This window comes from Ptychodera flava, chromosome 8 (genome assembly GCF_041260155.1).
Source record: "Ptychodera flava strain L36383 chromosome 8, AS_Pfla_20210202, whole genome shotgun sequence".
Taxonomy (NCBI): domain Eukaryota; kingdom Metazoa; phylum Hemichordata; class Enteropneusta; family Ptychoderidae; genus Ptychodera; species Ptychodera flava.
In genome coordinates, this window is record NC_091935.1 from 30,602,628 (window position 1) to 30,628,792 (window position 26,165).

At 39.1% G+C, this 26,165-nt stretch overlaps 1 protein-coding gene across 4 annotated transcripts; it reads right to left on the reverse strand.

The window, feature by feature from the left end:
• Nucleotides 1–1,928: 1,928 nt before the first annotated feature.
• On the reverse strand, nt 1,929–26,165 carry LOC139139043 (carbohydrate sulfotransferase 1-like). Of its 4 annotated transcripts, XM_070707747.1 has the most exons (3): nt 25,810–26,165; nt 25,418–25,528; nt 1,929–4,709 (listed from the first exon to the last, which is right to left on the reverse strand). In XM_070707747.1, exon 3 carries the CDS (start codon nt 4,337–4,339, stop codon nt 2,978–2,980), a length of 1,362 nt encoding a protein of 453 aa, XP_070563848.1. In that variant the 5' UTR covers nt 4,340–4,709; nt 25,418–25,528; nt 25,810–26,165; the 3' UTR covers nt 1,929–2,977. The 4 variants fall into 4 exon arrangements, with proteins under 4 accessions (XP_070563848.1, XP_070563847.1, XP_070563845.1 ...); XM_070707746.1 differs by having other exon boundaries at nt 25,418–26,165; XM_070707744.1 differs by lacking the exons at nt 25,418–25,528; nt 25,810–26,165 and adding an exon at nt 5,437–6,067.

Below are 26,165 nucleotides of genomic sequence, written 5' to 3' on the forward strand. Positions count from 1 at the left end.
ATCGTTTATGTTAAAGAAATAATGTTTTGATTTTACAATTGATATGCGACCTGTTAAGTATCAGGTATAAATAAGACAAGAGTACACTTCCTGTTTTTTCAAACTTTTAGTAAAGAATAAAGAAATCAGTTTGACTTCAAAAGCGTCCTCTTAACTTCAAAGGTGTCCCATGAAAATTCGGATAATTTTACGCTCCGCCTGCTGTATTCAACTTCTTTTAGGTAATGTATTACTTCAATCGCGTCACTTTCTATGGTAGGTATTGGATATCTTTGTAAAAAAAATTAAGAAAAATATCCCCCTAAAATATTGGCCTCGAGCCCTATTCTGGTGTATTTTTCATCTGTGCATTCGTAGCATAATGCTGAGGCCTATAGATTGCATTTGTGTCAAGGGATATCGCTTCAGAACCGCTGTTAATCTGTCCATAGACCTTTTCTGTAGTTTACTACGACACCAATCGTTTTTTTATTTACCTCGCAAAATAATGAAATAGCTTAGTCTTTGAATAAATGAACATGTACCTACTTTATCTCTGACTATCTATGACTCATCTCCTACTTCCGTTAATTATGTTGAATGTGGCAACATCTATAATTTCAGCTTTTTTAAGAGCCGTCGACTGTTTCTGCTCGGTTCTGAACTTTTGACAGACCCAAAGTATTCAATTACGCGAGAGGGCAAACGTTGCAGAATTCGTGGACGTCGGCTCACGGGAAAACGGTTGAAAATACATGTTTATATTATTGAGGTAGCTAGCAGAAGTAGACAATGGGTCGTGAACTGACCAGTGTTATAGTACCGGTCGAAGTAAACTACCAAAAATGTCTATGGGCTGGCTTGTGGCGATGAATTTTTGACCCGCAAGTGCGATTGATACGCCACAGCAATGCTGCAAATTGTATTTCATATCCGTTTATGTATTTACGAGCAGCGATTAGAATGACTTCCAAATATCGATATGACTTCAAATGAGTCATTTTATAGATAAGTCATGATTGATGTAGATACTAGCCCTCCCCATTGTTAATTCTGTGCTCAGCCCTTATTTTGTACATTTTCCCAACTCTAAGAATTAAATACTAAAATAGCAGCTGATATTACATCGGAAACGTCCGTGTGACAACAAAGCGTCCATTATGCGGTAGGTGTCGTCAGACTTGAGTTTAACCCCCTATCTTACCGGACATTTAGGATGGGGACCACTTTGAAGTCGGGACCACTTTGAGGTCTTCACAAAAGTGGCTTACTAGTCAAACAAACGGAGGTACGAAACCGTGCCTTAAGAAGAAATTCGACATGACGGAAGATTCTATAATCTATCTTGCATCTGAAAAAATCAGACACAATTGTAACGCTATTTTTAAATATAGTTGTAAAAACACTGTCTAATAATTGACCTTTTTTTAAAGTTTCATGCCAATGTTACCATGTTTGCGTGTACATATTAAAGATCTGTGCGAGAACTACACAGCCTGTTGTTGTCTATAAGTATTACTTACGACTCCAGCAGGTCATAGGGCTTCGTCTCTACAACAACTGCAACAATCTGGAGAAATGTACCGTTTGAGGAGGTAATAGATTCGTATTTGAATCATCCCGATAATTAGATTAAAATAAAAAGTGCCATCGTATGTTTCGTGTGAATTATTGTAGTAGAGAACTTCATCATATATCATGAAAAATATACATGAACGTTCACAGAGCATGACATACAGTCTACTCTATAGTGACAGTATTTTGGGTTTAAAGATACGGCACGAAGAAAACAAAAGACAGGCAAGCAGAAAATGGCTCTGCAGGAAAAAAAGGTGACCGTGATTTCCTGAGTCTTTGCTGCACAAAGTCACACCACCTGCATAAAGAGAACCCTCAATCGTGTCTGCTTCTCCGAATTTGGGAAATGATCATCAACTTATAACAGGATATAGAGTTATTGACAATGTGATTTAATGGAACGTTTTGATGAAAAAAATCAAAACAATTACATCATGATCAATAAATAAGATTGTGCAAGGATTGTATTTCACATCAAATCAGAAACAGGAAGCAAACAAAACTGGCTCACTTGTATGATTTTACATATAATATTCCGAATATAATATTCCCTGTCGTGTTTTGATATAGTTGATTGTTTTACATGTAAATAGCTACTGATATGAGGGAATTTTTAGCTCAGTAATGAAAATATCCCGGTACCTCTTTCTGTGATTATTCTAATATTTTTTAATTCCGAAATACCATTACAAAATGCCGGTACCTGAGACAATCATAAAACGATTGTATTTCAAATTTATATATGACCCTTGAAATTTATTTCAGCGTTCAAATGCACTTTGTCGTCCTGAGTCCATCTTAAGTCTAGGGGTAGCAAACACGCCGATTGTAAGAACTAATTTAATTGCAGGGAATACGTAAACTGTCCTCCAATCGCAATTTGTTTTTTTTCTGCCCATAGTTTCCCAATCTCCTCTTCCCCATCAGGAAAACTCCCTTGGGCCCTCTTCAACACAAAATCTCCTTACTTCCCTCACTCTGCCACACCAGTCCTTCTTCCAGCCCCCCTAATCTTCCCGGCAATCTTCTCTGGAGCAACCGAATCCCATTCCTGGCCCGTCCGCTAAGATTGTTTATCCTGTGAAATGCCCCGGCCACGATAAAATTTTTCACCCTTTCCTCCGGTCACTGTTATAGAAAAAAAAAGCCCGCTCACCCAAAGAGAAGCCACTTGCGATCACTTTTTAGGCAAATATGTTTGTTGGCTGACCCTTAAAGGTATACAGTCACCTGTAATCTAAATATGCCCATATAGTCAAAGGGGCGTTCCTTGTTATTCAAAATGCCCATGTGAGGGCGCTGTTTTTTAAAAAGCGGCCACCCGCTTAAAATTTGTTTTTGGTTAGATTTTCTCTTTCCATGGTAACTGTGGCAAAATTGGAACAGGTGACAGTATACTTTTAAATGTTTCAGTAAACTTTCAACCCTTCTCGACATATCTCCAGTCATTGTAGAAATTCTCGGGGTGGAATTCAGGTACCTTGTCGACGAGGCTCAAGTTCTTTGCATTAAGAGCATCCTCACCCTGAGCGGCCAAATAACCAAGGGTAGCCATCATCGACCTACACGCTGTCAAGTTCTCAACAGCTCTCACGGCACCCAATGACAGCTGAAGTCTCCATTTCTGAGCCTGTTTTCTTGAATTCCGACTGGTTCCGTAACGCCCACCGTCCGGCTTTCGCCCCGATGTGTTTTCCGCAAGCCACTCGCGCACGTTGCCGGGCATGTCAAGTCCAAGATCTCGGTAAAGTTTCTCGGCTGTTTCGAATGGACGTTCGGCCATGTCTTCGTATCGAACGAAAAGATACCTGTCCTTGAAGTAGGTGCTGCTCATACTCCTGCCAATGATGTAACTCTCCAGCCACTTCCGGCAATACGCGTTGGTCGTATCCAGGGCTGAACGGTCGACATCATCCGACCCGTACTTAGCTTTTACTCCTTTCTTCATCTCCAACCAGGATGTCATCCGTCCTCGAGGATCACGGATAACGTGGACGACCTTTGCGTTAATGTTCTCGTCTCGTATCAAGTGAATTGCTTCGTTGATGTGCCTGACGCGAATCGATTTGATAGCCACGTGTTTCCTTCCCCGGCAGAGCTCGCCGAGCAAGTTCGGAGTCAACGGCGTGCAAGCTTGGATGGAGTTTCCGGTACGATTCATCGGACAAAGTTCATCGTTGACGGCAGAGCGAATTTCCCGACGTCGCCCCTTTGTTGACATTAACGAAATTTCGTTGAAGTAGCAATCCATGTTATCGAAACGACACTGGAACATTTTGTCTAACATTTCGACATGTTTGGCCGGAAAGACACTCTCAGGAAGTTTTGACATCGTCATGCATTTTGTCAATAAACGCCCGGGCTCAAACACGTAAAAGAAGTTGTCGTGCTGGTTGAACAGCTCGGCAGTAAAAGTCGACCCTGTTCTGTACCCAGCCATTAACAATATATGCATCCTGCCATTCGTCTTCGATCCATTTGCTGCAAATGGCGTTTTCAGCTCCGCCAAAGCGATGCCCGAAGATTGTCCGTAAGAATTGACTTCTGGTAAAATTTTGACGGTAGTTCTATTTTGATGACCCGGAGTCATTTTCGACTTTATTTCAACGGTCGCCATTCCACCGTCATACGGCTTCGGTCTTCCCTTGGCATCGCTTTTCTCAAAACCGTTTAGAGCTATTATCCCAATCAGAAAGAGGATTGCGACTGCTAAGTATTGTGTACAGTTTCGTATCATTTTTGTCGGGATGATTTTCGAACCCCTGTCCAAATACGCGGGCATGGTTGTCAAAGTTCCCGGAATCGGGAAGGTGATGAGGTCGGAAAAGCGGTTTCTTAGAACGTGACAGATATTGCAAATCAAGTCTGAAGTCCGTCCATGCTTCCCAGTGACATTTCCAGTCTGCGTCGTAGGCTACAGGTGTAAAGTGTTGTATCCTTACGACAGTAGGACCGCTCACCTTTGGTGTGAGCGCACTTCAGTACTGAGCTAACAATATGAATGGTGGGAACGTGGTAAACAGAAACCTTATGTTTCCGCCGGTACTTTCAATACAGCTGCCGTAGGTAACCAAGCGATTGAAATGGCCTTTGAGTATCGACGAGCGAATCCTTACTATGCCCTCACGCCTGCGCACGACTGAGCGATGTCACTGTGGAGGGCAGAAACGCAAATATTACACATTTTTCAACGAGTTCAAATATATTATATTGATTTATAATAAGAGACATATTAACGAAATGACGAACTATGAAATGCTCTGTCTGCAAAACAATTATCCTGAACATAATTCATTTTTCAGACATCGATCACGATCACACTGTAATTTCAGAATATCATTGTGGCGTGCGAGCTTTGTATGCGCACTATAATCGCAGATATTGTTCGAAAATCCAAAACGACTCAAATAAATTTCTTTCTTCACAGATATTTCACAATTTCGCCAGTTTGTAGGTTTCACGGTTGTGGACCTAAACGACAACCGTATTCAGTATATGTTCAACGAGAAAAATAAGCAATTTCAGCGTTGCGCGTGAACTTGTACCGTGTACGATACGCAATACTCAGTATCGGCACAATATGACGAATGACCACGGGAGACATCACGAGAGACCGAATTCGAATCCAATTCACCGATTAATTGTGATACTTCGAACGTGTATGTAGAAAAACGACTTCCATTGCCTCACCACTGTGTACGTTGCTGACTATACTGACAGTATAGGACGACTGAACGACGAGTTGTTAAAGGATAGTCTTGGTTCGTCCCAGTTACCAAGGTTACGGTTTGACACGGATGGAATCTATACTTATTATGCATATTCTTATAAGGTGTGTATTATATACGATAAATAGGATAAAGCATTAGACTTACGTACGTGATACTGACAGTTTCCATGGGACAGGGTTGTCTAACATCCAGTCTTTCGAGAAGGAAGCTTGCCCGTGTCAGTTTGGTCCGCGTACAGATGATGCAGACGTCAAAATGGAGTTAAACACGATCAATACAGCCTCGTACGATTTTGCTGGTAGTACGCGGTTGCTATGCATTATCAACGGTGAAGTGTGCGACAGTATGTTTGTGTACGAGGGTACTTCAATATTATACGCTTATCAGATGGCCAGGACCTCGATTTCAAAACAATATGTGATTAACATCGCATTTGTGAAATTAGAATGGCTGTAGAGTCGTTAATAATTGATGTGAGTGACGTCAGTCATAGGTATTAATTTTCTGAGCCAGACTTCAAAAGACGTCTCTCGGGTAATCATGGATGCGAAGCAGCAAATACAGTGTTTATCAACGGCAGGATGATAACCATCGCCCCTACCCCCTTCCCCCGTCGCGGTTGTCAAGGCACGGAAGCGGATCGATGAAAATAAAGCGGAATGGAATGCTTTCAGTCAAACGATGTCGCCAATATAAGGTTTCCAAACACATGACACGTTTTTAAAGACGTTTTATTGCGATTTTAATGGTTTTGATGTGTCGCCAGAGTTGTCGTCTTGCAATTCAGCGGCGCTTCAGCAGATAGTTATCACTCGTAAACCCGTACAAAAGCGTGACATTCGATGAGCTAAACAAACAACAAATTTGAGTTGAAGTTACGGGTACCATCAAACCTTGCGAAAGCAATGCTCGTATTAGAATGTAACAGGCACGGAAGTCATATATTTAACATTCTTCGTTGTTTTAAAAGATTACACTTCACTTTGGAAATGCATATATAACTCCTAATTCCCTGGCGGGAAATTGTCTTGATGCTGGACTCAATCCGACGTACCGGTAAAGAACATGTAAAGCAAACAGTGTGTCCATCTGTCTCCATGTACTCGTCAAATAGAGTACTCTTGCTCGTTAACTCAACCTCTGCGTGTTCAGAAAGGTAGAATGCGCCTCGGGACAGATATTTGAAATTTTCCAATTCTTTTCTTATATATCACTAGTCGGGGTTCATTTTAAAGCTCTGGGTGCGATAAAAATTTTTACCATCATAGTTTTACGAAAATTGAAAATTTTATTTTTCTCCATAGACTTAGGGAGCCGTCATTATTTACGGCCTGGGAGGAGGGGTCGGAGGAATTTCATCGGAAACTCCGAAATTTCGAGTAACCTGCAACCACGATGAATTTGAGTAACTGCCCCTCTCTAACGAAGAAATTTTAACCGATCCCACCCCTTCCCGCACTTAGAAAAGTTAAATATCAATTCATGTATTAGTAAAATTTACAAAAATACAGCTGTTGGGAATCACGTGTATGGTGTAGCTCCGCCCACCAATTCCTTTACTAATTATGTAGATTATGCATTGGGCGTGTCATTAGTTGGCAAATTATACAGACTTATAAAACACATGTACACCAACACAAATACACATCAAAACGAATAATTTTATCTCGCCCAGCCTGAAAGTTGAAAAAGGAGTAAAACAGGGCTGTGTTCTAAGTCCTAGTCTGTTCAATTTATATGTCAATGACTTGAAAACAAATCTAGACAAAGTAAATACTCAACCACCAGTGTTGAATAATACCCCAGTTAACTCATTATTTTACGCTGATGACCTAGTCTTAATCTCTACTTCAAAAGAAGGTTTGCAAAGGGAGTTAAATACACTACACACATTTTGCTCCAATTGGAAACTTGATGTTAATTTACAGAAAACCCAAGCAGTTAATTTTAGTAAATCTCCTTTGGTAGATAAACACTTATTAACTATGGTAGTACATGCATCAAATCTGTTAAGAGCTATACATACTTAGGACTGACAATTAAATCAAATGGTAGTTTTAGTGACACAATTACAAATTTGGCTGATAAAGCAGCAAAATCTTTGTATAGTTTAAAAAGGGTTTTATTGCACAACAAAAAGATAAAATTTTCCCTACATCTATTCAATGTTTTCATTAAACCTGTTTTACTGTATGGCTCAGAGATTTGGGGACAAGATTTCATGGATTACAAGAAGTGGGATAAATCAGCAATTGAAAAAACTCACCTCAAATTTTGTAAGAACATTTACAGTGTAATAGACAAGCTTGTAATGCCGCTGTGAGGGTGAACTAGGACAATTCCCACTTCTACTGGAGATCAAACTTAATATTGTTAAACACTGTCTTCATATCGTACAACTGCCACATTGTAATCTTGCTAAAAAAGCTTTTCTGGAACAAATGGTAAACAACACTAACAATAGATCCTGGTTTAACTTAAATTAAATAAGACAATGGAATGGACTTTCTCCTTGATAAAGCTCCATCACTTAAACACCACAAAGTTATAACTGGTTTAATGAAAACAAATTTAACAAACAATTATGAAGTCTTTTGGAAAAAGTTGATCACTGATGAAAATAGTAAACTAAGAATGTATGCCAAAATAAAACGTAATTTTAGATTAGAACCCTACTTAACACAGTTGCAAGGTGAGAAAAGAAAATTGCTCACAAAACTTCGCATTAGCAATCATGATCTAGCAATTGAAAAAGGGAGACACACTGTTCCAAAAACCCCATTAAATACTGAAAGACACTGCAATCAGTGTAACACCAACAGTATTGAAGATGAAACACACTTTTTATTAGTCTGTCAGAAATACAAAGTCCAAAGAAAGTACTTTTTCAGTAAAATCATTTCCCAAACGACGATACTGAAAATCAGCTTATTTCTCTACTAACAAAACAAGAGTTATCTTTTAATGAACAACTTGCTGATTATATTTTTACTTTATATAAACAAAGAAATACCTAGTTATATTTATTATTAGCTACTATAATTATTATACTGTAATACTTTATCTTTATTGAAGAAAATTTTAACTTATTTTTGTATCACACTTTTATTGCCACAAATGTGATGTAAATCCTATATTTACAAGCAAGCAATAAAATATTATTGTACTTGGGCCTCAGCCCAAGTACATTTGTTTTCATTCCGTGGGAAAAAACTGTAAGGTATAACCATTTCTGGCTGAGACCAGGGAGGGCAAAATGTATTGGCTTCATCTTTCTTGGCATAATAAATGGCGTAATGATGTTAACTGAATGGAAGTGCTGCTCTCAGCCAGTCTTGAATAAGTGAGATGTGAATATAAATGCTTCTCTATCTGAGTTTTTGCACAAAATCTTCTGAATATAATCAAAATGTGCATCGAAATGCAACAATTAATGCACCCTCCGTTTACTAGGCGATGGCACGACCCTTGCTACACCCACTGGACGAGCCAAAGTGGGAGGGGTAAGTTCGGTTTGGTCGAACAGGAGGGCTCGAGACCAGAATTTAACATTTAAACTTGAAACATGTTTAATCACTGACAAGATGTGGATTAGTGTTAATCAAAGAGAAAGTTTGAAAAGGAAAGGTTTTATATCCCGGACACAATGAAAAACATTACGACTGGAAACTGTACCCCCGGTTGAGAATAGTAATGCCCACAGCGATGGAGAACACTTATCCTTGAGCTGAGAAAACCAGACCATCATTTCGAATAGAGCTGCAGATTCGAGAAGCTCGTTAAAAATAGCTAGGTACACCCCATAAAGGGGTGGTTTCGAGTCTTGAGGGCAAATTTCGCCTCCTTCATTTAGAAATCGTACGTTTGTTTTTCCAGGGGAACACATCATTTGACACAAAATTTGCATGAAAAGGGGTCGCCAGTAAGCACGTGGTCAAATCTGGCATAAGAAACAATATGAAATGTTGGGTAAAGCCAGTCCAAAAATAAACTGATTTGAACTTTTGTCTTTTGTAATTTATACCACTGCAGTAACATGACTTTTTTTGACAACATCACACAATGTAATACGTTTTGAAACTGAATACTCCGACGTATTCTGTGTCCCCTTTGCTAAAAAATACGGTATGCCGATTACCATGTAAGGAGATGATGACGTCAAGACAGATTTGTAGTGCGTTTGGTCTTGGATGGTGCACGAAGTTTTGTCGAGGTAGCTTGTGTATTTATTTCCTAAATGGGAGATATTAGGGTCGATCTAAAAGAAGGCCGAAAAATGTTATGATACTCTAAGCGAGCTGAACTCCAATGCGAATGGTTGGATAATTTGGAGGATGTCTAGACTGATCTCGTCTCATTACTAAGATTATTTGGCGGTCAGTATTGAATTTCAACTGCGTCACAAGTTTGCGTCGAACGGTCAACGAACGATATTTTAGAAATCTGGAGACATGGCACATCGCAGTTTTATTTTAGTATTTTATATTTTACAAAAGATGTAAGAAGCAATGATTTTGTTGAAAATTCTGAAAAAAATATAGGAAGATTTGATCGCGAACACATTTTCACTTGGGGGTCAACTAGCCCTGCGTACGATGCTGTGTGTTCCGCTACAGCTACTGCCCCGCTCACCACAGCCCTGCAAAGACCCGTACGTTGGGTCGGTGACTTCAATCCATTTTGGGACTTGACCTAAAAGCCAAATTACTGCCGAAATTCAGCGTTCTTGGGCCCAAGTCGTATCCCAGCCTACCTCAGCTACTCGATCGCTTCCAAAAATGACAGTCTTTTATTCACTTCTCGTAAATAACCGTCGATGTCGGCAACTCTCTCGCTGGCCCTGCGTACGATGCTGTGTGTTAGCTGTAGTACATAGCATCGTACGCAGGGCTAGGGGTCAACATGGGGTCGCAGCCATGTTGCCTCAAAACTTATTTCTGTCTGCACTCAAAACTCAAAAATGTCGCATATGAACCTGAAAAATCGATGTAATTTGTCAAACTTCGGCGAAATTTCAGCCTAATTTCATCTAGGTAAGGTAAATTTACTGAAATTTGATCGACAAATAATCCTGAGCTTGAACGTGACAGCTCGCCTTCTCCGGGAAGTCATGCATCCGGCCAGCTGCCCATATGGCCGGGTGCATGAGATTGTTTTCAAGCGACGGCGGCAGACCGTACGGGGCTCTGGATAGGAACCTACCGCCGGTGTAGCTGTAATAACTGTTGCGTTGTTTTTAATCACCACGGACGAAGTCCGAGGGGACTTATAGGTTTGGTCATGTCCGTGCGTCCGTCCGTCCGTTCACGCCTAGTACCCAACCCCATACAGATGCACGTCGATTTGTTTCACAATGCTATCCAATTTGGCCGTGTTAGAGGACTTTTTAGTTTACACCTCCATAGACTCCCATGTATAAGGCAGTTCTCCATAGACTCGCATGTATGATGCCAAAAAATAAAAATTTAGTTTCTCATCGTATTCATATTGCCTAAAGGATGCAGTGACAGTTTTTTTGTCCCACAGATAAAGTCCAGGGGGCTTATAGATTGGCTCATATCCGTCCGTGAGTCCATCAGTGAGTCCATCGGTTCACGCAGATATCTCAGACATTTTGACAAAATATCATGTGACCTTGGTGACCTTTGACCTCAAATAAACATTATTGTCCATAACTCAGTAACCACAAGTGCTAAACCTTTCATATTTGGTATGATGGGACACCTTATGATGCCACATATTGTACCCCATTAATTATGTGCATATCTAATTATGAGCGAGCCAATAGAGCAAGAGGTCTGATTTCTGGTATATAGGGATAAGTTAACAATATAATTTGTTTGACAAAACTTCACGTGACCTCAATGACCTTTGACCTCAAATATACATATTTGTCCACAACTCAGTAACCACAAGTGCTACACCCTTCATATTTGGTATGAAAGGACACCTTATGACACCATATATTGTACCTCATTAATTATGTGCATATCTTATTTTGAGCGAGCCAATAGAGCTAGAGGTCTGATTTTTGGTGTATAGGAATAACTTAGCAATACAATTATTATGACAAAATGTGACGTGACCTCAATGACCTTTGACCTCAAATATATATATTTGTCCACAACTCAGTAACCACAAGTGCTACATCCTTCATATTTGGTATGATAAGACACCTTATGACACCACATATTGTACCTCATTAATTATGCGCATATATAATTTTGAGCGCGCCAATAGAGCTAGAGGTCTGATTTTTGGTATATAGGAATAACTTAGCAATACAATTATTTTGACAAAATGTCACGTGACCTCGATGACCTTTGACCTCAAATATATATATTTGTCCACAACTCAGTAACCACAAGTGCTACACCCTTCATAAATGGTATGATGGGACACCTTATGACACCACATATTGTACCTCATTAATTATGCACATATCTAATTCTGAGCAAGCCAATAGAGCTGGATGTCCGATTTTTGGTATATAGGGATAACTATAGGGTAGAAATCTAAATATGCCCATCTAAATATTAGACATCTACCATCGAGAACAAAAGAAATTTGCTGTAATTTGAATATTTAAGGAGTTTAAGCAATTCCCGCTATAAATAAAGAACCCTGCCTCAAACTCCACAAAAGTTGCTAAACATATTTTGCCGTTGTCATGCCATTGCTTCGTTTAATAACCAGTTAATCAAATGCCTCATTGACAGGAGGAAATTCAAGACCATATTTGAATAGTAGTATATATTGTCCTCAAAATTACCCTATCACGGCCCAAGTACTCATTGCCTTCAGCAATACTGCCTTGATATTATTATTATTATTATTAGTTAGTCATGTCATTCATTGATTCTAATGATTATTCATACTACACTGTATATATGGACCTGTGACAGTAATAAAGGTCAAGATTTGAACTTGGTCATACTAAGACACAATACAAGGCTGTCTCCGGCCTATTCTGTCTCTCTCTAACCGAACCTATCCCAAAGTGTGTACCCCACATTTGTTGGTGCCGAGACCAGGTCATCTTATTTGTAGTTTCTTTCTTTAAAGCTTATAACGAACCTTTACGGTAAGAAGGATTTAATTAAGTATGGTTATATAAGGATTTTCAATAGAGATTTCTTTGAAGTTTGTATCACGCGCCACAAACAGAAGCAGATTGTGATTTAATCCGTACCAGGCGTATTTTCTTATCAAGCATGATTAGACACCAACCGCCATTGATCTTTCAGATTATTCTTTCCCAGTCTAACGCTTATCATTGACACTTTACTCTTGAGATTTATTTCGTGTTGCTCTTTTGCATTTGTGAATTCAGTTGTGTAAGATTTTGAAACTCTTTATCTTGCCGGCGGGAGGATGTTGGGAATCACGTGTATGGTGTAGCTCCGCCCACCAATTCCTTTACTAATTATGTAGATTATGCATTGGGCGTGTCATTAGTTAGTCATGTCATTCATTGATTCTAATGATTATTCATACTACACTGTATAACAGCAAATAGTAAAGACCTTTCAAATCCTGGTGTGCCCTGCTAGATTATCATTGGTTATCTCATGATGGTTGAAAAAAGGTGAAACCAATTTAATGAAATTCAAAATCACAACAAAATATAGATATAAGCTTAAAAACTCACGCTATAATCAGTATCCACCCATACGGTATTGTTGAATTTGGACGGGTATCATGACAGGGTTTTCACTAGGATATCTGACCGCGCAGAATTTGAAAGTACGGGGGGAGAACACGCGAGAGGCTGAGGGGGAAGGTGCAAAGAGGAGTGTCCCCTATCTTGCGTGGGAAATTTTGAGATTGATGTGTGCAATGGTGCAGTCTGGTACAATCTAAGAGATGTTTTTAATTTTTTTTCACCAAGTAAAACAGAACACCCCAAGGGGAGAGCACGAGAGGGGGTGCCCCTCTCTCGTCGAAAATTTTGAGAAATTGATGTACATGTATTTATTTTGCACTAGGTAAATCTGTTTGAAAATGACATTGAATACTGATATTTTCATTACATTTTTTGCATGATCAGTGTTTGAGTCACAATATTAAACAACCAAACGATGACAATGCATTTTGTAAAAATCAGTTCTCAGTTTGCCTGGGATCGAAGACCAAAGAATATGCAGGAATGGCAAATCTGCGAACTTTTTGTGTTATTTGCGAAATCTTACATTTCTGTAAATGATATTAGAGGACCATCAGTCAGAGTCAGTATTTTTTTTAATCCATTCATTATTTGTTTGCAAGTTCGCCAGCCTTGCAATATCTCAAGCTGCCAGCTTCTAATGAAAACCTGAATACGGTATGGTTGAATGTCAAAATGGTTATTCAACTGAAACCAATTAAAATGTAAGGTTTCCGTGATTATAAAGGATGAATTCGCAACAGTTCAGTTTTGTCCTAGATCCTGTGAAAAATTTGAGAAATTGATGTGTGCAATGGTGCAGTCTGGCAATCTGAGAGGTGTTTTCAATTTGCTTCTTTACTAGTCAAACTGTTGAGAACACCCCACAGGGAGAGCGCGAGAGGGGGATATAATTTGAGAAATTGATGTGTCCGGTGGTGTAATCTGAGAGGTGTTTCAATTTACTTCGAAACTAAAATTGAGTAACCCCCTTCTTTCTCTCCACATTTTTAGCAACCCCCTTATAGCATTCAATTTTTGAGTGACCCCCTCACATTCCTCAGACCCCCAGGCCATAAATCATGACGGCTCCCTTAACACAGGGATGGTCGCCGTTTTGAATTTCAAATATCGGTAAATCTTGGGTAATTTGTTTCTCCAGCACTAAAATTTGCACGGTGACCGTCGATTTTATTCTTGATTTTGAAAGAGAATTATTGAAAGATTCCATGAGGAAAGTTTGAGCAAAAATTTTTAAGTTGTTTATATACAGAATCTATATCAGAGACAATATTGCCATTCTTGTCTATAATCTCCTTGTTGAATTGTTTTTTCCCTCTGTGTTTTTCTTGATTTAAGGAAATATTTTGAAGACTTCTCCCCTTGTTCAACCCATAGGGTCCTTGACCGAAATTGCTGTATTTGTATTTGAGCTTATTTATGTGATTTGAACTGATTTTCAGCTTCTTCAGTGTCCTTTACGGATTGATCTGATGTCAACATGCAGCATATTAGTTCTCCAAAAGATTACGACGTTTCTAATCAGTAAATTCTGTTTCTATGTAAACTATACTTAATGGCCAATTCTCGAGGTTTATCCTTTCCTTTGTCCCAAAAAAGTGAAGTGTTGGTTTTTGACTTTGCCAAAATTTCCAACGATTCTCTATTTGGTTTCAAGTTACACTTATTGAATTTCCATGTCTCTTTCCCATGTTTTAAACCTTCTAAAGATTCCATATCAACTACAACTGGTTGATGATCTGAAATAATACAAGGTAAATTCACACTTTTTAACTTCAGGAAACAAATCGTCAGTGAAGAACCACCGGTCCAGCCTAACTTTTGTTTGAAAGCTCGTTTTGTCTTTGCAGAGTCTGTGCCACGTGTAGTGGAGAAGATGTGGGTGTAGTTCTCCCTACACCAGTCGGATTGAACTGTTTTACCATAGCTTTAATTTCCTTTACACTACTATCATTACACAACCTAGCTGACGATATCTTATCTTTGGATGTATCTACACCGCAGTTGAAATCAACACCACAGATTATCATGACAGCTTTTTGCCATACAAATTTCTGCGAGAGCTTCTGCCAGCTTAATGAGTTAGTGGGTGGTTGTGTCAATATGTACACACTGATAACAATGAATTTTAACAAAGAAGCAGGTCGTATGTCAAGATTTTAAAACTTCAGTACTTGGTGACTAGAATATGACTAGAATATGATGAATATGACTAGAAATTCTATTCCATAAGGAAGCAGCAGCATTCATCTGTGCAGTCGAAGCTCTCGTTTTTCCTGGTCGAATTTGGATTGCAACGGGAAAACTCCGAGTCGTGCGACGGAAAAAGAGTTTTTCCGTCGCAACGTACGAGAGCTATGGCTGCTGCTACAGCGACATATGAGAAAGAACGACCATCACAATTTGAGTTTTGTTGGTTGAGTTTTAAGAGAAACTTCATCACATGAACGGAGAGATCTGAATTCTGGTTTATGAAATCGAAAACTTTAGTGTATACATAGTCCCTCATAACATGACTAGTTGGCAATAGTGTAATACTGTCAGTAAAATTGTACTCGGATTCATTGGAGGAGAATAGAGAAAATTGAGACATTCTTGAAGTTGGCCGGTGTTTAGACTCTCTCACAGCCCCTCGTCCGCTACGCAGCTCTATCCTCAACCATACGGTGACGCGCCCTCAACGGTCTTTATAGCAAGCGAGGCTCACCCAGCCAGCCGGGTTATAGCGTAGCGTAATAAAGGGAAAGTGGCTTCACACATCACTCATCTCGTCTTGTATGTGCTTTGGTGTGTTTAGTGTCTGAAATGTTTTGGCTGTTAGTGTGAAAATTAACAAACGAATCGTTAATTTTAAAATAAGCCATGGCGAGACGTGGGCGTAGTCAGATGTGTCTTTGACAACGTTGACTCTTTTTTTATCCCCACGTTTCGAAACCAGAGCGGTCTCTTCCTCAGTCGCCTAAGATATATGTTTATCTTTTTTGTTTTATGTCACATCGAGTTTGTTGATCTCCTGTTCTTCTAGCAATGAAGCCAGAATATTTATGTTTGGATCGTCATGTGTTCGTTCGTTCGTTCATTGACTTGTTCCTAATACAAAAATGCCGTGGACTTTGGCCTGTATCAGTATATCGCTAATGTTTGGATTTCTTTTGTATGCGATGATCGGTTGTTGTGGAAATATTTCATTCAGGCTTAGTGTTTCGTCCTTGTCTATGTGTTCCCAGTTTTCGCACATTGCTGCTTTTTATAGCTATAAAAATAAGCTATAAAAAGCAGCAATGTGCGAAAACTGGGAACACATAGACAAGGACGAAACACTAAGCCTGAATGAAATATTTCCACAACAACCGATCATCGCATACAAAAGAAATCCAAACATTAGCGATATACTGATACAGGCCAAAGTCCAGGCATTTTTGTATTAGGAACAAGTCAATGAACGAACGAACGAACACATGACGATCCAAACATAAATATTCTGGCTTCATTGCTAGAAGAACAGGAGATCAACAAACTCGATGTGACATAAAACAAAAAGATAAACATCTATCTTAGGCGACTGAGGAAGAGACCGCTCTGGTTTCGAAACGTGGGGATAAAAAAAGAGTCAACGTTGTCAAAGACACATCTGACTACGCCCACGTCTCGCCATGGCTTATTTTAAAATTAACGATTCGTTTGTTAATTTTCACACTAACAGCCAAAACATTTCAGACACTAAGGGACTGGACGTAAATTAGCAGGGGGGAGGGCCGGGGGGATTTGGGGGAGGGTCACAAATTTTTGAGCCTCTGTTTGGGGGAGGGTCACAATTTTTTGAGCTCCTCTAAGGGGGAGGGTCACAAATTTTTGGGCTTGTTGTCGGTGCACTAAAGGTAGAAAGCAAATTGTTTGTATAGACAATTATGCTCACATGACATCACTAGCTCGCACACTGCCTCTTACTTTCTATTAAGTGCTCATTCCCAACTCTCTGTGTATCTCTTCCCCACCATTATCTTAAATACGATTGTCTCTCTTGTTGCTATTCTTATCGCCATTAAGTTTATAGCAAATCAAATCTATTGTTCCTCAGCTAATCAGTGGCACTCTGGCTGCCCAGTGTACATGTAGTGTGTTTCGTTAATAAACATTGGACAGTGTTTTTGCTAAGATTGGGGAACATTGGGAACCCTGGTAAAATTTCTGTTGTCCGCTAGTATGACTGCACTGATATACCAAGGCTAACCCTGGTAAAATGACTGAGGAACCCTGGTAACATTTACCTAGGTACCGCCCTTAACAAAAACACTGCTGGATATTACCACAATATCTTACATTGTTCCACTGATGTAGTCAATCTTGAACCTATAACTATTTGACAATATTATTTCTCATTCCACTTTTTGTTGATCAATAAAAGTTCCCTCTCTTTCATAAGCCACTTCCCTTTAAAGTTTAAGGCCAAGCTCCACCCTGCATCAGTCACTTTATAGGTACATGACTTTTAGTTTTTAGAGATACTATTGTTTGAAATTAAGAGCAAGCTTTGGTGTGATAATTAATAATTTTGATTCCAGAAAAGTGATTTTAGTATACTTAAATATTTAGGTACAGTCATTTGATTGGTATGGCTACTTGTGGCATTTTTCAAGTTTATATTGGCTTTACCACGTGGGTACTATCTTTGGAATGGATAGTGTTCATTTGTGTTGTGAAGGCAGGATATATGACATTTGTTGAAATTTAATGTCGGTAATTTATACAGTGAATCAGCCATGTTGATCACGTATTCAGATTGAACTTGATTAAATATGGTGATATCCCGATGTCATTTCAGAATATGGAGACTTGATTTGTCATGAAATAGTGTTTGCCACTTCTGTGTCAAATCAGGATCAGTCTATCCTCTATTATCTAGGCTACTTTCTGTGATATGTTTAAAATGCAAAGAAACGAGGCACAAAAATTGACAAAGTATTGTAAATGTTAAAACACCATAATTTCAAACTATAGCATTCAATCCATGACCATACTTTGAATTGTTTGCTGAAATTATTGCTTGAATATAGCCTTTCTGTTGACCTTTCCCCACAAACAGGGCAACATGACCAAAACTTCTCATTGTCTACTGGAACACAATAGTACATTTCGTAAAACTGGATTTGAAATGAGTGCAATGAGCACATGTACAGGTATTTTCAGTTCTTTGACTACACAGGTCTATCAGGAATACTATAAAATCCAGTGAATAATGGGGTCATGCACACATGTAGTTCTGTATCTGTACCAGGAACACATTTTAAACATACATTGTACTTTCCCATATTTCCTCCCCATGTAGAGATTGAACTGCTCAATACATTGTACATGACCATATATCATTGTTATGGAGATCACGTTGTGTTTCCAGTATTCCCTCAATTGTCAATGTGATATATTCCAAAATTATGAATTTCACTGATATTTTGATAAATATTAAATTATAATTCCTTAGAAAAAATGGCAGGCACATGCATGTGCATTAATATAAAAGAAAACATTTGAAGAGCATTATTTATCACAATCACTCTTAAGGGAGTATAAGTGTGCTCTAGTCCATTATGAGCCAATTTGGGCATTCATTATTGGAATTATTGGACAATCTGTTGAATCATAACATTCCACATCTGCAGTTCAAAGCCAAAGTGAAAGGGTACATATTTACTGCCTACTTTACATGATATGCCATTGACTTGGTGTAGCAGTTTAAGCCCTACGAGAATGGTAAGAGTATTCAGCTATTGGCTGCTTTGATTGCCTCCAACAACGGCATACTCATCACACAGGTGCAACCACAGTCGCAACGCGAAGGCCTATGCACCCGGTAGAGAGAGAGCTCTTTGGGGTAAGTAGTCTTTGCGTAGCGACGGTGGTACACATATCCGCCTAGCGTAGGGCAATATTGCCGTTGTACCTCAATATTTGGACTGCTGTTTAGGTAGGACGTCAACTTGATCAAACCCTAAAATCTAAAAGCTTAAACTCCAAAAAAGGCAAACCCTTCAGTTTCGGAACTGCAGCTACATAAAGCAATATATGATACCACGGTACTACCAAAAGAGTGTGGTAGCTTCTAGCTTTGCATAGCAGGGCTGCGTGTTACCAGCGTTATACGGCCTGTGGTAGGAGGCCGTATAACGCGCGCTGGTAACACACAGCCCTGCCATGCAGAGCTTGTTAGCTCCATGATGATACTGATACACTCCTGCTTGGGAAAACAACACCGAGACTTGTGAATTGCAATATCAACATCCTTCTGATCCTTAATATATTTTTCATAAGCCAATAATACAGACCTTTATTCCCTGAAAATGATAGGCCAAATGTACAATGTATTGTACGTCCAGAGAACTATGCGTTGAAGGTATTTGAATATTTTTAGAACGATGTTCACTGTCACAATTGGAAGTAGTGACAATTTAGTCAAGTTGTAAGTGAAACATATTTGTGAAAATCATCATTAAATTAAGTACTTTCAATACTTAGAGCTCAATCAATTTTGACAGTTAGGAAGAACGGACAGAAATAATTGAGTGGAATTAATGACTCACATGACGAATCTCTGACTTAAACTGACGTTGAAATAACTGCCATTTTCCAGAATTCATGTACGTACCAAGCTTGCAGGTCAAGTGCAGAGGGTCAAGTATGATGTGAAATAGGCCCAGAAGAAAGTTTTTAAATAGCTTTGAAACAAACGGACTGCCAATCTTGTTTAGTGGTCATCTTGTACCAAGACTTTTTAACTTTTTCACATAATGCTATGCTTGGTGTCTAACCTCCATGGTGTACAACAAACCGGTACATGATTCGGCACTCAGCAGAGGACTGCACTTTCATATTGGAAATATTTGTGAGTTCACATGGTGGTGTAATCTTACATCCCTGTTCAGAAATGGCTAATATTATGATACTTTGGACAAAGCAATTTTGTCAACATTTTACAGTACTATCTTGTCAATGCACCAATTATAAAAATATTCATTGCCACCATTGCCACCATTTTATACTTCAACAGTGCAATGGTCATGCTGCTTGACACTTGAATTAAAAGAATCTCTACTAGATATGTACCAAGTTAAAGGGACAAAGTTGCTCATTATTGACATTATTTTGCCATTTAAATTTCTTTTGATAGATTATTCTCACTGAAATATGCTCACTCTCTGGTTATTGCAATTCAATTCTCACTTTTTATAAGACACATTAACATGTGAAATTTACTGTGACAATTTTTGGTACATACCTTAAATTAAATTATTAAGTGACCACATGTTATATCCATGCATGCATATGAGTTGAGCTGTGACAACCAGAATTTATAATAATACTTTATTGTCCAATCTAAGTGGAAAATTATCTTTGGCACCAGGCGTTAAAAAGCAAAACACTTCAACTACATAAAGAACAGTTACACAAAACGACAAACTACACATACGCCAATCCTAAAATCCTCTGAAAATGGAAGCTCTGCTTCCTGACGATAGTTTTGACATGTTCTTATTTAAAATGGCAACAGCAGACGGGATGAACGATTTCTTAAAAACATTTTTCTTTGCTCTAGGCACCAATAATCGGCGACCCGAAGGTAAATATTGGAAATGACTATGTAATGGGTGAGATTTGTCATTCAAAATCAACAAGCTTTTCCTCCGAAGAGCCTGTGTGTACATTTTTTCCAGGTCATTGAATCGTACCCCAACTAGTTTGTTGCAGATATTAACAAGTCTTGATAATCTCGTTTTATCTCTGACGGAGAGATGGCCAAACCAAGAGATAATATAAAAGTTAGCACACTCTCGATACAATCTCAACAATAACGATAAACCGAAACTAGTACATGGGTGCTGACATTGAAATTCTTAAGTTTACGTAAAAGATACATGCGTTGCTGAGCTTTTTTGTAGATGTTATCGGTGTTTAACCTGAAACTGAGATCCTTATCTAAGTGTGAGCCCAAATACTTGAACGATGTCACAATTTCTACATCTTGACTGTCAATACGAATGGGTGTCATTTCATTTGATTTACAATTACCAAGAACCACTCTTTCGTCTTAGTGATATTCAATGTGAGGAAATTATCTTTAAACCAACAACATAAGTGTTCTATTTCAGTAAAGTAGGTAGACAGTGAAGCTTCATTTGCAATTAAGCCCATTTCAGTGAGCAGCAGAAAAGTATATATATTCAACGGAAATTAAAATGACCAAAATTTTGTCAAAAATGAGTGACTTTGTCCCTTTAATGGCCAATGAAAATGGCTAAATTCCATGTTTGCTGTTTTGTTAGTTTTGCCTGTCACTGTCAGTCACTGTAATTTGAAACAATGTTGTTTTGTTGTTTACTTTGCAGGTCAGAGTTATATAAATTCATAAGATTTCAGAATTTTTTGTATTAGCTGCTGTATTTTAGCATGATATGCTCTGTATTGATTCAGTTTGTCAGCCTAGCTTGATGACACTTGAGCAGGGGTGTCATTTTCTTTGTGTCCAGTGAAGTCTTTGGTTTGTTCCACATCTACAAATGTGCTGACAAGGTGGAAAATAGAGCATTTCATCAAACTTGTGCAGAAAATCAAACAATGAATTAATTTAATCATAGAGTTTATCCTATGGTGTTCCACAGAACAATCCTGCCATACAACACTGGAAACAAGAATACCAGTACTCCTTTATTATCTGGTGATTGGTTTACTAAGTTTAACCTGTTCACCCCCAAGTCCCTGTAAACAGGTCCACACTCACCATTGATAACAATGGGATTGGGCCAAACCATGGTGGTGAAAGGGTTAAACAGTGTAAGAGTTAAACAGTATATTAAACCATTATCATAACAATCAAAGTGCATATTGTGTAGGCAGAGAAATCAGGGGTTTCCATTTTATTAAAAGTACTGAAAAATCTCTAGCATAGAATTATCGAGATTTTTTCTACAAGATTAGTTTTACCCATGCATGCTGGTCAAATGGGACTGACACCATGTCATTGAAAGTATTCTTAGGTAAGGCTGACATCCATATCTAGACTTGTTCTTGTCACAAGCAGAAGCAAATAAAACATTTGCAGACATCCCTTGCTGGTATCCATCTATATTGCCCTGTGTTGTAAATCCCCACCTCAATTTTTGATCGTTGAAACTTTGATCAATTTGTAATATTCTATTTTTTTGAAACTGGGGAGGGTCACAAATTTTTCAGCCTTGCTTTGGGGGAGGGTCATAAATTTTTCAGCCTTGCTTTGGGGGAGGGTCATAAATTTTGGTCACTCTCTTACGAAATCCCCCGGTCCTCCCCCCCCCTGCTAATTTACGTCCAGTCCCTAAACACACCAAAGCACATACAAGACGAGATGAGTGATGTGTGAAGCCACTTTCCCTTTATTACACGGTGACCCAAACACGAGAGAGTAGTATCCTTCGCGTATTTTCCTCTTTATATAAACCTTGTCTTGTTGTGCTTCTCCAATAAATGCAGCTGAAACATTTCTCTCCTTTGCCGCCCGAACTTGATCTTCCATAAGTGCCGTAAGTGGGCTAACAATGATGCCAATATGATGAGTTTTCGTAAATTCTTCAATACCATGCATTATATCGAATACCTTTGGAAGTAACTGGTAGCACTTTGATTTTCCGTAGCCAGTCGGGAGTATTACTAGCGTATCCTTGCCGTTGGCACATGATGACAGAGCTTCTAATTGCTTGTCACGCAACTTCTCGATATGACATTTATTTTGTGTCAATGCAATGGCCTTTTCGACGCTGTAAGCTTTCGGGTAAGACATTTTGAACCATGGACTTTCCGCCCCACTGACTATAATTGCACGACGTCTCGATTTCGTATCTATTTCGGCAATTGCGTAATACAAGCCTAAGGTATTTGAGCTGCGGGGTATCAACACTGATATCCCTTGTTATCTCATCATGCTCATAGGGAACAAGTCTGTCTCGATAGCATGGTCCAATGGCAGGCGAAATCGAAAAATATGGGTGGTAACCAATCAAAAAAATCGAAAATAAAATCGAAAAAACAATTGTGAACAGCCCCTCGCTGGCTTCGCCGGCTCGCTGAGCCGAGCTTCGCTCGGCTCAACTGCTGAGGGCGCTGGTATGGTCGAAGGCGTAGCCGGCGAGGGGCTGTGAGAGAGTCTAGCCGGTGTTCTGCTATATATCCTGCTGCCATCTATCCTGACATTTCTCATTTGCATACATAAATATGCGTGTTGGGGCAACGTGTTTCAATTGATATGCAAATGAGAGGATAGATAGCAGCTATATCTGCCATCTATTTTCCCCTGCTATCTATCCTTCCAGGCTTACTGTCAAAGCTCTGTATGAGTTACTCAGTTTTATTCATTTGGGGCAAAAGTCGCTCATTTTATTCATTGTAAAAGATGCTGATGTATTAGTGAAATATTTCTTTTCAAGGAAACAGTGACAACTATAAGAAGGTAGTCGGCAGAATCATAATGTATATGTAATAAAGGGAAAGCGGCTGCACACATCGCCTACACTATTTTTCCGTTCTCTGTGTTCGTGTTTGATTTTGTGTGTTTGGCTATTGGTGTAGATATAAGCCATGGCGAGACGTAGCCGTAATCTGGCTGTCGAATGACAGGGTGATTCTTTGACGCTACGTTTCGAAACCAGTGTGTGGCCTCTTCCTCAGTCGCTTTTTGATACTTGCTCTCCTTGGATTTTTGTTTCACTGTTTGAGGTTAAACCTTGTCAGTGTTTTGTTCATCCAGTAGGAGGCTAGAATACTTATCTGTGGAACAGTTTGTTGTGTTTCATTTGTTTGTAGAAATTGTTGTTAAATACGAATGTGTTGTTTTTCAGAATACTGTTTAGCATAATTAAACAGGTATTCTGTTGGTGTTTATGAATATTTGTTTGTTGATTGTTTGTTTTCGTTTCGCTGTTTAACGCTTTGCCGACAGCCCTCATGGCGTCATCGTGTTGTGTGCTTGTGTACATAGATACTGCGTCTTAACTAATGTGGCTAAGATAGCATTGTTCGGAAACTGGACAGAGTCCATTTTCCGGATGAAGTCTGTAGTGTCTTTTATATATGTATGTTGTTTTTTCACGATTTGTTTGGGGATGTGGTCTAGGAATTCCGATATGTGATATGTTGGACTTGAGCATTCGCTTATTATTGGACGACCTGTGAATTTCGTGTCCGTTGGTGGCGCTTTTGTGTAATTTTGGTAGACAATACCAGCGTGGTGTTGGCGTATTAGTATAGAATGGATTTCTATATTTTTAAGTATGGTGGTCGATGTGTTTCTTGTTGTACATTTCTGTTGTTTGTTGGTGTATTTTTTCTACTGTTTGTTTTGTGTAGTCTGTTGCTAATTTTGTGTAGTAGTTTGAGTCGCCGAGTTGTCTTTCACACTATCTTATGTAATCTATTGTGTTCATGATTGCTGTGCCTTTTCCCTTGTTGAGTGGCTTAATAGTGCATCTCCAATAGTGAGTTTAGTGTTTGATTGCTTCGCGTTCATTACGTGTCATGTTGTCTTTTTGTGTTGAAGAATGAAATTTTAATGGTAGCGCTAATTTTCCAGGTTTGTGTTATTCGATGCTGGTAGGGCCCATGTTGATTTGTGTTCGAATTTTGTTCCTTGGTTTGTTTATGGCGCATAATGTTTTGGAGACTCATTCTTCTTCGAGTAAACTTGTTTGCGTCTTTCAACAGTGATTCTTTTTTGGTGTCAGAATAAATTTGTGCCTTTTGTTGTGTGCATTTGTGTTAGTTCGATTGTGTGATGATAGATTTTTTATGACTCTGAGATTGTTGTTGGATTTTGTTTGTAGTTTGTGTTTATTATGGTATGGCGTTTTATTGTGTTTCTTTTCTTGTTTCGTTTCTTGTGTCTGGTTTTCTTGTTTTTGTGTTTCGTAGTGTATTGTTCTTGTTGTATATGTTTAACCATTGTGTTACGGTAGTTCTCTTTTTGGAGAGAGTGGTGGCCTTGAGAAAGGCCGTTTGGTTCGGTTTTGTTGAGGCTATTGTTTTAAGTGCGTACCTGTGGACGTTTCTGTCTAGATTGTTGTTTCGCCTTCTTCTTTGCTGATTCGATGAATCTGGTGAGAAGGTGCTGTAATAAAGGGAAAGCGGCTTCACACATCGCCTACACTATTTTTCCGTTCTCTGTGTTCGTGTTTGATTTTGTGTGTTTGGCTATTGGTGTAGGCGATGTGTGCAGCCGCTTTCCCTTTATTACATTAGCTCCACGCTCAAACATATAATAAACTGACCCAATTTCTTTCAAACTTTGCACAAAGATACTATAGCACTTTCCATACATAATGCACGTTGCTTTGTTTCATAATACGATAGCTCTGCGTCACAGCGAAAGATATAGCTACTCACTACTATTTCTCAATAGAAAGTATGTTGTGTTATCAAAATTGAAAGTTTGATGCGAAGAACTTACCGAGACATGTCTTGGAGAGGTAGGGATCCAGTCCTCGGAGCATTCGATGTCACAGTTCCAGCGAGGCCGGTCGAAAGGCATGTAGCATCCACACCACTGAAGTTGCTTTTACTAGTGGTCAATGTAAGTCAGAAATTACAGATCAGCAATGTCCGAAAAGTACACGGCAAATTGTTCAACGAAATCTTGAAACGCGCAACGGTTGTGACTTGGATAATCGCAGGGGTCTCACATACACATGCAATGGTGTTATCCTCTTCTATCTCCATGTTCTCACATAAACAAGTGGATCTCGCAGTCTTTGTCTTGACATTTCGCTACTTCGGCGATTTGGTGAGATATCTCACCAAATCCTGCACTTGGGAGGATACAGAGTCCAATTGATGCTTTACCTTAGTGCCAGTGTCTGAGCGCTTGTTTGTAACTCTTTTACGAGTCGAGACTTTGAAGACGGGCTTCTTAGGCCGACAGTCCCTTGAAGTTGAAGCCCCAGATATTGCCTCCTGCAAGTGCGCTGCTTTATGGCTGCTCCTCCTGCTCTGTCTCATCGTCTTTACGAGTTTGTTGTCCAGAAGTGGCCATTTTGACAAGAAACAGTTCTGAACTATTCTATGTTACCTTACTAGGAGAATTCTTGAATCCACAAAATATGTGAAGGTTGAAAACGGACAAAGGCTAAAAAAGGCGAAAGTGAGCGCTCTGAGGAAGTACAGCAACTCTGAACAAAGAGGAATGAGCTTGCACACAT